This window comes from Pleurodeles waltl, chromosome 3_1, assembly GCF_031143425.1.
Source record: "Pleurodeles waltl isolate 20211129_DDA chromosome 3_1, aPleWal1.hap1.20221129, whole genome shotgun sequence".
Taxonomy (NCBI): Eukaryota; Metazoa; Chordata; class Amphibia; order Caudata; family Salamandridae; genus Pleurodeles; species Pleurodeles waltl.
This window is the reverse complement of record NC_090440.1, coordinates 683949239-683961526: the sequence shown is the minus strand read 5'-3', so window position 1 is coordinate 683961526 and position 12288 is coordinate 683949239. Positions and strand designations below refer to the sequence as shown.

The 12288-nt window shown below is 45.0% G+C and overlaps 1 protein-coding gene across 4 annotated transcripts in view; it reads left to right on the top strand.

Annotated features, from left to right (window-relative positions):
* COL16A1 (collagen type XVI alpha 1 chain) overlaps nucleotides 1-11960 on the top strand; it is a 717464-nt gene extending 705504 nt beyond the window's left edge. For all 4 annotated transcript variants that reach the window (XM_069223294.1, XM_069223295.1, XM_069223297.1 and 1 more), the window contains one exon: nucleotides 8663-11960. In XM_069223294.1, coding sequence (XP_069079395.1) covers nucleotides 8663-8859 — 197 coding nt within the window. In that variant the 3' untranslated portion in view covers nucleotides 8860-11960. The remainder of the gene's footprint in view (nucleotides 1-8662) is intronic.
* The last annotated feature ends 328 nt before the right edge of the window (nucleotides 11961-12288 follow it).

The window sequence follows — 12288 nt, the reverse complement described above, 5'->3', positions numbered from 1 at the left end:
AGCTAGATGGTGGCTTGCAAGCTCTGAGCATGGCAGCAGAGGGGTAATGTATCTCATATTCCCACGTACACAGCAGACCGTGTGTATACCTCGAAAGAGAGGGCAGAGGCCTTACAACACTTCTAGATAGATTTGTACCCCCAGACTTACTTCCCACTAGGAACATTCAGTCTTACCTTGACACAATCACACTGCCTCCTCTTACCACAAAGTACTAAGACAGTCTGGACAACAACATCACTGTAGCAGAGATTATAGCTAGCATATCTGGCCTCTTTGTGGGTAAGGCCCCTTGCCCGGATGGGCTTACAGAAGCATTCCAAGCTTTACAACTCATTTGCACAAACTGGAAAGCTGAATCCTGCCATGCACATGGCAGCCATCACAGTAATTCACAGTGAAAGACCCCACTGACTGTCCTTCGTCCCACCCAGTCTCTTTGATCAAAATAGATGCGAAGATCTTTACAGGCATCTTAGCACAGAGGCTGGGCCCCTACATGCAGGACCTGCTAGACCCAGATCAAACAGGATTTATCCCCAATCAGGGTGCTCAGGTAATACCAAACGCATGCTCCATATTATCAGTAAAACCATGCGTACCAAGACCCCGACGGTCTTATAATGCATAGATGCCAAGAGCCATTTGATAAGGATATTGGACCTTCCTCCAAGACATTCTATACAGGACAGGACTGGGGCCAAGAGTTTGGAAATGGGTATTGAGCATGTGCACACGGGCAGAAGTTAGGGTTAGGGTCAGGGTCAACGGAGCAACATCGGGCCTTATCCAGATACAGAGGGGGATGCGTCAGGGATGTCCCCAAACCCCACTCATTTTTGTTGTGTGGAGCCCCTTGCAGAGACCCTCTGCTGCTACACAGTGCTTGCTGGAGTAGCCCTTGGCAAAACAGAGCACAAAATTGCCCTTTACCCGGATGACATTCTTCTGATGCTCACTAAGCCTACGTCCGCGCTCTCCACCCTTTTGAGAGAGCGGAAGGCTTCTGGACTAGTCTCTAAGTTCAAAATCAACAGTCACAAAGCACAGATACTGGGGATCAACATGCATACAGACCTGCAGGACACCTTGCAAATTTCACGCCCCCCCTTTACTTGACCGCAACAGTCCATCACATACCCAGGCATTAACCTCTGCCACACAACAGAACACACAGTCAAACATAACTGTTCAGAACCCCTCTAAACAGCCTGTAGAGACTTTCAGAGGTAGCAGACAGTGGGTCTCTCTTATCTAGGGCACATAGCAGCCTTTAGTATGACCCTCCTGCTTAAAATATTATACTTGATGCAAGCCCTGCCTATAGAGCCTCCCCGGGCCACACAACCAACCCTATGCCAATGTCTGGAAAGGGAAAAAAGCAAGGACCCCCAAGCAACATCAATATGCCTCACCATAGGCAGGGAGACTGGGAATACCCTGGCTCAAATATTATTATTTAGTGTCCCATGGCTTCCCAAGAAACACAGACCTTGGGGCTGATATAGCTCCCCTATTGTGCAGGCTGCAATGGCAGCATGGGACGTGATAGTGCTCTTCTTGGGGTTGATCACTGTGCCTTCCCCAGTTGCCCCAAACATAGAGAACCCTGAACTTACACCAGCCAGAGACAACACCAAATTCCAAACATCGCAACTGGCAAACTGTAAAAGCATCTGGGTCTTTTTTTAGCACAATAGGATTCAGACCCTTGAGCAATTGTGAGTGGGTTATGGCCTCCCAGAGATGGAACGTCCCCACTACTCTCTGGTCCTCCAGGATAACCCACCCCACAGAAAGGAAATGTGCATCATGCCCATTGATTCCCTTCAAGAAATGGCTTCTCTCCAAAACCGATGATATAGCTGGTCTCTGACCTAAACAAACTCCTACAGTAGGTGATCTCTTTGCATCACACGCCAGCACAGAGCAGGCAGGAGGCGGAACTGGGGCGTTCCCTTAAAGATAAAGAGTAGGGGGAGATCTTCCACTCACATGAACAACAACATCTAGCGCCATGGGTAAGCCCACTTAATATTGGTACTGTATCCCAGCCTGAATGCATTCCTTATTTCCAGGTAGAGTCCCAAACTGCTGGAGAAGATACGCCACACTGGGCACACTCCTCCCCCTCTTGTGGCACTGCTCAAGACTCAAATACTACTTGTCGACAGTCCTACAAGCAAATATTCCATACTGAAATCCCTCTATTTGCAGCCTATAACATCCTGGCCCTAACCAATGATATTACATTCCCTCCATACTCACTTAGAGGGAGGGCGATCACCCTGACACTTAGGCCCTCATTATGGCCCTGGCAGTCTCCTGACCACAAGAGCCACGGTGGCGGTTTCACTGCCAACAGGCTGGCTGTGAAGACCGCCATATGATACCGCCTCTGCCAACCTGTCACATCCCCACTCATACCGCCAGGGAGGTTGGAGCCGCCGGGCCTGAGATGAGCATCTCCGACCCGATGGTCCACAGAAGACCATCAGCAGTATTTTTAGCCAGCTTTCCGCTGTGATAGCAGTGAACACGAAAACCCTGGCGGAAAGGCTACAGGTGCCAGGGAATTTCTTCCCTGTCACCGGCAGACAACTCCCCCACCCCCTAACAAGCACAATCCCCCGATCTGCCCCAGGTACAGTGCCCCCTCCAGGTACAGCGCCCTCTTCCAACCAACCCCCCAGCAGGTACAGCACCCTCGACTCCCCACCCACCTCCCTGCATACATGCACATGCACACAGACACCCACAGGCACCCCACATACAGTCATTCACCAGCACTGACAAACACGCATTCACTCACATGCATCCATACACTTATTCACTGCAACACACATACATGCATTCACTTCAACATACATACACGTATTCACTTCAACGTCCATACTCACATACACACACATGCATACAGACATGCATACAAACACGCAGACAAACACTCATACACACATGCATACACAGCACCCCCTACCCTCCCACCGCCCTCCCCTGTTGGACACCCGACTTACCTTATCCGGCGAGAAGCTCGTCCGGCATGGAACAGGAAGGGGCGCTTCCACCGCCGGCAGCGCCCCGCCATTAGGACACCACCAAGCCGTATTACTGCTCGTAATACGGCTGGTGGAGTCCTTCTGGCAGAACGGGGCCATTGGTGGAACTGCCCATGCGCCTCCACTCACCAGCACGACTACTGCTGGATTTCCACCCAAAATGTGGTGGAAATCCGGCAGTACTCGTAATATGGTGGGCGGAAGACTACCAGCACTGGTGGTCTTTTGATGCCCGCGGCTTTGGCGGTCTGTCAAAAAGTCCAGCAAAGTGGTAATGAGGGCCTTAGTGTCAAACAGACCAACCTTGCCCACTGGGGCAAAGGGGCTGCCCCAGAATATGGGGCTTGACTTCACCGCCTTTGGCACTTATTAGAATGGAAAAGATCTCAGCCACACTAGAGGCGCAGGAGTGTAGATTTGAAAACACATGGGGCCCATCCATCACTTTCCTTGCGCAGGAGTACAGGGATCTCACATGCCCCAATTACTTAATTCCCTTTCACACCCTCTTGATGCCATAGGACCAGACCACACTATACAACATCAGCCCTGGGGGCTCAGCAGGTGTATTTACCTGATGGAGGATATAGATAAGAGATTATGAAGCCTCTGATAAGTGAACTGAGGGTATAGAGGTGTAAGGTGAGGGGCAGAGAGAGTTGAGGGGAGATGTCCTCAACTGTGACATGACTTGTGGCACTGTTCTACCTCAAGTTTTCTTTTTTTCAGGTCCACTGGCCTCTGAATGTAGATGGCAAATGTTTTGAATTAATTATATCAGGTACTTCCCAGTTGTCCCACCCACCACACTGCTTCAGCTTCCTATCCTCTCTTTAGCTTACCCTTACAGGAACATAGCCACCCTATTGGAGGCAGAGTATGTTATTGTCTTGACTAGTGGCGTAGCATTACATCTGACAAATGGGTGCTCCAAATAATTCAACAAGGCTATGCCCTGCCATTCCTGTCAGACCTGTCACATATCCCTCCCACATTAGAGCAACTTTTGGAAGACCATTTGTCCATTCTGTGGCATCAGAAATGTCACTCCCAATATTTTCTGATACTGAAGAAGGAGGGTGGACTATATTCTATTTTACATCTTTACCCTCTCCAATGCTTTCTGAAAAAAGACATATTGAAGAGGCTCATGTTGGCCCTGGCTTTCTCTGCTGTGTATCAAGGAGCCTACATGGTAGTGCTGGACCTGAATTCCTATTATCATATACTTGTCCTGCAGTCCTAAAGGCCTTACCTGTGACTCAAGGTGGGCCAAGAGCATTTTCAGATTTCTGTGATCCTCTTCCACTTCACCAGTGCTGCTTGGGTGTGATGCTGGTGGTTGCAGCACACCTTTAGAGGTCAGGTATACCAGTCTTCTCCTACCTTAACAGCTGGCAGTTGAAGGCCGGCTCACCGCATTCAGTCGCTAACCACCTCTTGACGGCAGTGGTCTTCGTAACATGTTTAGGTTCTCATTCAGTATACAAAAGTCACACCATACTCCTTTCTAGAGGCTCCCATTTATCAGAGCTGTTCTGTATGTGGTTCAGTTTCAAGCCTTCCCGCCACTTCAACAAGTCCAGGACATTCGGGGTATGACCCCAATATTTCAGCCTCCGTTCTGAGTCTTAGTAAAAAATGTCCCTGAGGTGTCTCTTGGCCTATCAGCCTCTTATATCCTGCTTGTGGATTATGCCAGCTGGGGTATGCAGGCTTTGGAATGGGATTTGAAATTTCATTAGAATCCGCACCAAGGGAACCAGTCCGATTCCCTACAAGTTTTGGAGGAGTCTACAAAATGCCTACAGTCCCACATTTGTACTGACATGGGACCCCTCTTCCTGCATCTCCCATAGCTGACACTGGTTATGGATGCGCTGATGGTAGGTTGGGAAGGCCACCTGGGAAAGGTGGAGATAAGAGGACTCTGGCCTCCGGCAGAGACTCTGCTCCGCATCAATCTGTTGGACCTGCGGGCCATTTGCTTAGTGCTGAAGGTCTTCCTGCCAACCATCAATATGAAGCTGGTTTAGGTTTTCATGTACAACACAATTGCCATATGATATGAAGCCAAGAAGTGCAGGGTGCGGTCTTGGGTCCCAAGCTAGGAGGCTCTGCCCCTCTGGAACTGGCTAAGATATCAGGGCATTTCCCTGGTCGTTAAGCACCTGGTGGGATCTTTGAATGTCAGGGCAGCTGAACTCAGCCGGCGAGGCATAGTGGATCTCCTGGGGTGGCCCAGGGTGTCTTTTAACATTGGGGAGAACCCTAGCTCGATCTCTTTGCCATCACTGATAATGTGTAATATCAAAGGTTTTGTGCTCTGGACTTCCTGAGGAGGCTTTCTCTCTGAGACACATTCTGTCTCAAGTGGAGCCCAGAATTTTTGTAGCCTTCCAGCTACTACCTCTCCTCCCTCGAGTTCCGAAGAAGATGAGGAACAAACAAGGCCATGTTATCCTAGTGACTTTGTACTGGGACAGGTGAGTGTGGTATACTGGGCATCTGTTCTCATTCATTCTGCCACTTTGTAAGGATCTTCCATCGCAGCAGCAATACAGGGTCCTGCATCCAGGCCTGCCCAATCTGCTTCCCCTTGCATGGAGTTTGAACAGCTACAGCTTACTAGTTTTGACCTCCCTTTTGAAGTTGCAGATGTCATTCTAGTGGGTAAGCGCCCATCTACTCCCCATCTACAAAATTTGTTTTCACAAGGCCCTGGGATAAATTTGAACCTTGGCATAGTTCCCGCCATACAGATCCATTGCACACAAAGTTGTAGGATGTTTTGCTTTTTGTGCTGTCTTTAGCCCAGCAATGACCTAAAGATTATTTGTTGGCCCTTTCAGCCTTTTTATGTTAGCCGGACCAACCATCCTTGTTTAAATGACCTGTTGTGATGCATTTTCTTAATAGTTTAGTTATTGGTTCTCAACCTTTTGACTTCTGTGGACCCCCACTTTATCATAACTGGAACCCGGGGACCCCCACTGAATCATTATTGGAATCTGGGGACCCCCCACTGAGTCATTACTGGAAGCCGGGGACCGCAGCTTAAACATTATGGATGACTTGAACCACAAAATAATACACACAAAAATACAGAAACAAGCATCCATCAAACAAATACACAAATGATAACACATTTTACTTAATTTACTAACAAATATAGTGAAAAAATTAAAATTGTAATTGTAATTTCAATATTAAGGATAGAGTTCTTCCAAATTCTACTTCTTTTTGATGCACCTGCACTGTTCCCACGAATCAATATAAGGATACTAATTTACTTTGTAGCCCCCAATTTCATATTCCTTCACATTTAAAGTATGTTTTAAAAATGTAAGTTTTACATATAGCCACTTCATTTGTATATACTTTATTAATATGTTAACATTATTAAATTTTCCAAGCAGTTGTGGACACCCATGAGGAGGATTTGTGGACCACAAAGGGTCCCGGGACCACAAGTTGGGAACCACTTTAGTTCATAGGTTACCACCAAATCTGTTTTATGATGACACAATGAGACCTTAATTTGGTACTCACATTCCTTTTGTGTATCCCATTTGAGTCGATGCACAGCTGTCCTTTGCAAATCCTGACTCTGAAAACAACCATTCTCATTGGGATAACTAGCTCATCGTGTGGGTTAATGGCAAATTCTGTCCCTATACTTCACCTTGATCGCAGACAAACTGGTGTTGAGGACCAGAACAGCATTTCTGACGAAGGTTGACTCCCTTTCATAAGTCAATCATCACTCTTCTGGCATTCTTTGCTCCGTCTCATCCCATGAGAGAGGAGGAGGGACTCCATCGCTTGTACCCCAAAGAGGCCTTGACCTTTTATATTGATTATACCCAGGACCACTGGACGGACGATCAGCACTTTGTGGGTTTCTCTGGAGCAAAGAAGGGCAAGACAGTGCTGAAATAGACCATTTCAGGGTGGATAATCTTCTGTAATAAGATGTGCCACGACGCAAGTGTCAGTTCATGCTGACTATAGTTCAGTTCACTATGAAGCACTACTGCCTTGATAGCCAATCTGATGGGAGATGCACTTTCCACATTCGGTCCTGCTGGGCTTTTTACTTTGAGCTGTCTCACAGACACGCCATCTTAGGAGGTACTGCTTTGGCATCTATTCACAAGGCGAGGAATCTGCGGTTAGAAGTATCTATTAGAAAACAAGTTACTTTCCTTCAGTAACTCTCTTTCTGGTTGATACTCTAACCATTGATTCCTCATCATCCTCTCACCTCCCTATTGTGTGGTATTGTCTCTTTTTCTATCTATATAAAGGTCTGCATCTAAAAATCTGCACACCGTCACATCTGTTCAGTTACTTGGCTCCGTGTCCGATGGCACAGACAGAGTTAAGAAAGAAACTGCCATCAGCACGCAAGAGTGGTGCTTACACGTGGCTCCGATTTTAACTTCTGAGGCAGGATGAAGCCAGGGCAGAGCTACACTGATTGCATGTAGGCACAATTCTTTAAAAAATCTCCGGATACAGTCTGGCACGTAGGAGCATTCATAAGGTGAGGAATCTGCAGTTAGATGGAGTATCCACCACACAGAACATTACCGAAGGTAAGTGACTTATTCATCAAAACATTCACCTTACACTGCGCAGACAGTCTGAGGTACAGAAATCCACCATGCACTGTCCAGGGAGATTTCAGTCAAGATTTCCACTGGTAGAGCCAGCAGAGGATCCACTGACAGAAAAATGACAGTTCTCCTGACTCTATACAGAGCTGTTGAAGTGAGGGTTTGGAGGACAGGGTACTCTACCACATTTGTTGCGGAGTACCCTTTCCTCCAAACTCTAAATAAGCCTTATGTTAACTGTGAATTTGTTCACATCATTAACACCAGAAGTCAAGAATTGTCTGCTAGAATGACTAGATGGATGACCCAGAGGAAATGTCCCACAGTGTTCCAGCTGACATTGGGGGTCCTCTAAGAACATATCTGGAAAGTGCAGTCAGAAAAGTCAAAATGTAGAACGTGTACTAGGATGATATGTTACACTATTGCTAGTGATTTCAATATATGCTGGACATTGGATGAGTGTTCATTTTCAGGTTTGATATGCAGTACAATGTTGAGTTCTTCGCATCAAAAACTGAATGCAGGCTGTAATATACACAGGTTACTGTCATAATGTGGAATCCATAATAAATACATTTGAAAAAAACACAATGCTATACCGATCCACCTGGGGTCCTATCTTAGAATGCCAGCAGAAGGCCAGGGAAGGAAGCAAGGGACAATGCTACACCATCTCTGATAACAGAGTCATGCGACTAAAAACATGTAAATCATAATCATGGGATTGAACGTATGACTTACTGAAATTTATCAACTAAGGGTGTACTGCTCTTTCAATTAATAAATGGTAATAAACTCACATCCTTTTCCCAGTTATGTACACTATTAAGTCTTTCTACAGATACTACATAGTATTAGTGAATGTGGTGTTGATCAATAATGTTAGTTATTCTCCCACATGTTGCGTCTGGGTGTAAAATATCCTGTATGGACCATCTCTTCACTTCTCCTAATTTTGTTTTAATGTTGTCTTCTCAGGACCACAGGGGCCACCTGGATATGGCAAGATTGGGCCCCCTGGGCCAATGGGCCAGCAAGGTATCCCAGGGGTCCCTGGACCACCTGGATCTTCGGGGCAGCCTGGCAAGAATGGACGGTGCAACCCAGCTGACTGTTTTAGCATGATGCCATTGCAAGATTACTCACCAAAAAACATGAAGGGGCCTGGAAGATGAAAAGGGCCACACAAGGACATTGTCTGCAAGGGACCTCCCAAAGACATTGTCTGTAAGGGACCTCCCTGTGACTCCAGCACACCACACCCACTGGACTGAATGGGATGGACCGTGTTGTACTATTCTTTTTTGTACATTATCAGTGGAGCAGTCATTTCCCCTCCCCATGAAATGACATTGTATGTTTGCCTATATTGCCCTCCTCAGTAAGAACTAAAGTGTTGTCAGCTGTGGTCTTCAAACAACATTTCCTATTTCAACGTGGTGCTTTTTCTTTACATGTGATTGTGGGCTATTCTGAAGGTCACTCCTCTCTGCATCTTTGCAAACAGACCCTGTCTTACTGGTAGACAGTGCATAAGACCTGTCTTTTGTAAACAGAGGGTGTTGGGCCATCGTTCTCAAAGACACATCTTGCAAAAGAGACATCTTGCAAGGTGTCAGCCAGGTACCCACTCAGTGCATGAACTATCAGACTGTGACAATTTCCCTATAGAGACACAATTGCCATAAGCAGATTTCTTCTTCCAAAAAACAAGCTCATGTTCCTGTACTTTCTTGGGAGGATGATGGCAGGTGAAGTAGGATGAAATGTAACTTCAACAGCTTATCAAATGTAGGAGGCCTTGTTGTTTAAAACATTGGGTAAGCTGCTAACCCCACTGGTATCTTCCCCATTGGTTCAGCCTTAGTCAGGTAATAAGATATCCCTTTTGAGTTTTCGAATATACATATGCACAATATATATGCTTACAGGGTGCATGTACAGGCAGCAATGTCAACATATATGAAGGGACAGAGGTACGCAGATATTGTTTACCAATTACATAGTTTCAAACCGTCAAAATTAGAATACAAAATAAGAGTATGTAAATCAGATTTTCTGCAGGGACGAATGTTAAAAGAATGTGTCAACAATTTTGTGATATGGTATTGGTTAACAAGTCCATCTGTGGAGACCCACAGAGTTTCAAAAGGGTAAAATTGACTCTCATAGATATTAGATTCACTGAACTGAAAGGAATGCTCAGCAAATCATTGGTACTGTAAGATATTCCAGAGATAAGTGTAACAAACCCAAACCAAAACCCATCCTCAAAGGCAGTGTCCAGGTATTATTTGATAAGACAAGACAATCCACTTGTGTGGACTGAGCTAAATAACTGTTTTCAAGAAAGAATCTGCTTAGAAAGTTTCAGACTATTGCATTTGGTGTGGTGAGCTTTTGCAAGTTTTTCTTTATCAGGATCTCTGGACTCATATATTTGCCTTTATTGGTTCCTGTGCTGGTTTGGTTGATTCTCTAGACACACCTGGCCCCTTACTGAAGACACAGCTTTACCGCTCAAATGGCTGCATCCACAAACTACAGACAGTGATCCTTTCATGTTAAGGCCTCATTAAGAGTCAGACTTGTCCTGGTGGACCTTTGGAATTCAAAGCACTAACATCATCCACCGGGTAATTATTTATCACTTCCTCTGTGACACCAATGTATGCCCATCATTGAAGGACAACACAAGAAATTTGAATGTGTAGTGTATCCACCCAATGAGACAAAAATGATCTTGTGAATGGCAAGAACGTTCTTGTTTTTTTTTAACTCCATGAAGTCCACAGGTAACAGCAAAAGAAAGTGCGCATTAAACCTCAGGAGCGAGGAAACAACTTGAATTGGTTAGTATCTGAGGCACTAGGTATGCATCCAACTTTCACACAAGCTATGAAAAGTCATTTAGTACCCAGAGACGAAATGAGAAGTTTACACATGCGTGTGTATTTACAACAAGTTAAATTTAAAAGAAGATCGGAGGGGAAAAGGGACATTCATTTCTCTCTGTGTGCTATATTAAAAACCATACTCTTGTTTTGTATTTTTGATGCTTCCAATGCATTAGAAAAATACAGCACAAGAGTATTGACAGATGTAAGACACTTTGAGCTAGGGTAACATCAGGCAGTAAAATGCATGGTCCACAGCAAGGTCAAATCATGGTCTCCATGACTGACCATGTGTAAACCGTGGATAACCATGATTTGTTCAAGGATATGAAAACAAGATAGGGCTCAACCTAACATACAACAAACTCTCTTGTGGCTCAATAGGTCTTTTAAAGACTTTGGCCCTTTGAGAAGCACTCTAAGTTCTCTTTACTGTTGTCTTCTTGTCTGCTCTTTGTCATTATGAATAGCCATATCTTGGAAGTCGAATATTCATGCATGTCTAGAGAATATCCTCACTTGAGGCTGCTTCAGAAGTTTTTGACTTTTTGGGATCAATATTCAAAACCATGGAGAAACCCAGCAAAATATTTAAGAAAAGGATATGGAAACAAAAAGCAATGCTCAGTATGATATTTTCTCACAAGTACACCCTGCTGAGAAGACATGAGCTGGTACACGTGCTGGTACTAAAATCAGTGTTGAGGATGATGATGGTGCCTTAAAAGACTCAATAGGATTTATCACTGGGGAAGTTTGACAACCTCATTTCAAGACTTATATTTGGAACCAAATGTTAACTGTCCAGATTCTTGGTGGTCAGGTGGATGAGGAGTCAAAGAGAATGCTGTGTACATACATTCTGCATATTCCAAGGTCATGTCCTGGATTATTTAGACTGGACAGACCATTAATTGCCATTTTTAAAAACTGTCTTGTTCTTTCCCTTTAAATAATGTTTTGCAATTAATGCTTTTTGATAGTGAGCGTTGGCTGGATACCAAATTCTACCTGAAATGTGTTTTGTTTACGTTTTGTCATTAGCAGGTTTGGGGATTGTAGTGGATGGACCCTTCTGGTGTCCTCTCGTGCCCCAACATATTTATAAGATAAAACATTTTAAGGCACCTTTTCCCCTTATCCTCCTGTAAGTGTTGCAACCGATGACAGAAGGTGCTTGAGTATCAGTTGCGCTATGCAGGCTGAGGCTACCTGTGATACAGTGAAGTATTTTCGCCCAGCCTGCGGAATCAGTTGCTCCTTACAAACATAGCACAGAACTTCCATTCATTGAGAATGTTAATGCAGCAGACAATTTGTATTTTAAAGTAATTTCACAGTTTTTTATGCTAAAATAAAGGTTCACGTTACATTTTTAATTTCTAGTATTTCTTTTTTTGTTCAGATGCACAGTGGAAAAATATGCTCCCAGCGTACTAAAGCACATACCATTTGACTCATTCTATTATGTGTAGAAACCCAGGTCCAGATTTACAAAGAGTTAACGCAACGCAGTGCAGCAAGGAAAGTTTCTACGTTTGATTAACTGGAGAGAGCAGTAATGCACCGTGTCTACTACTATGCTGACGCACTTTCAGCAGACATGCGCCAACACAGGCACCCTTGTGCCATACTGCAAGGGTGTCTGTGTTGCGGTCAGCATAGTTTTTATACCGGAAAGGGTCCCTTTCTGCCCCAAAACTATGC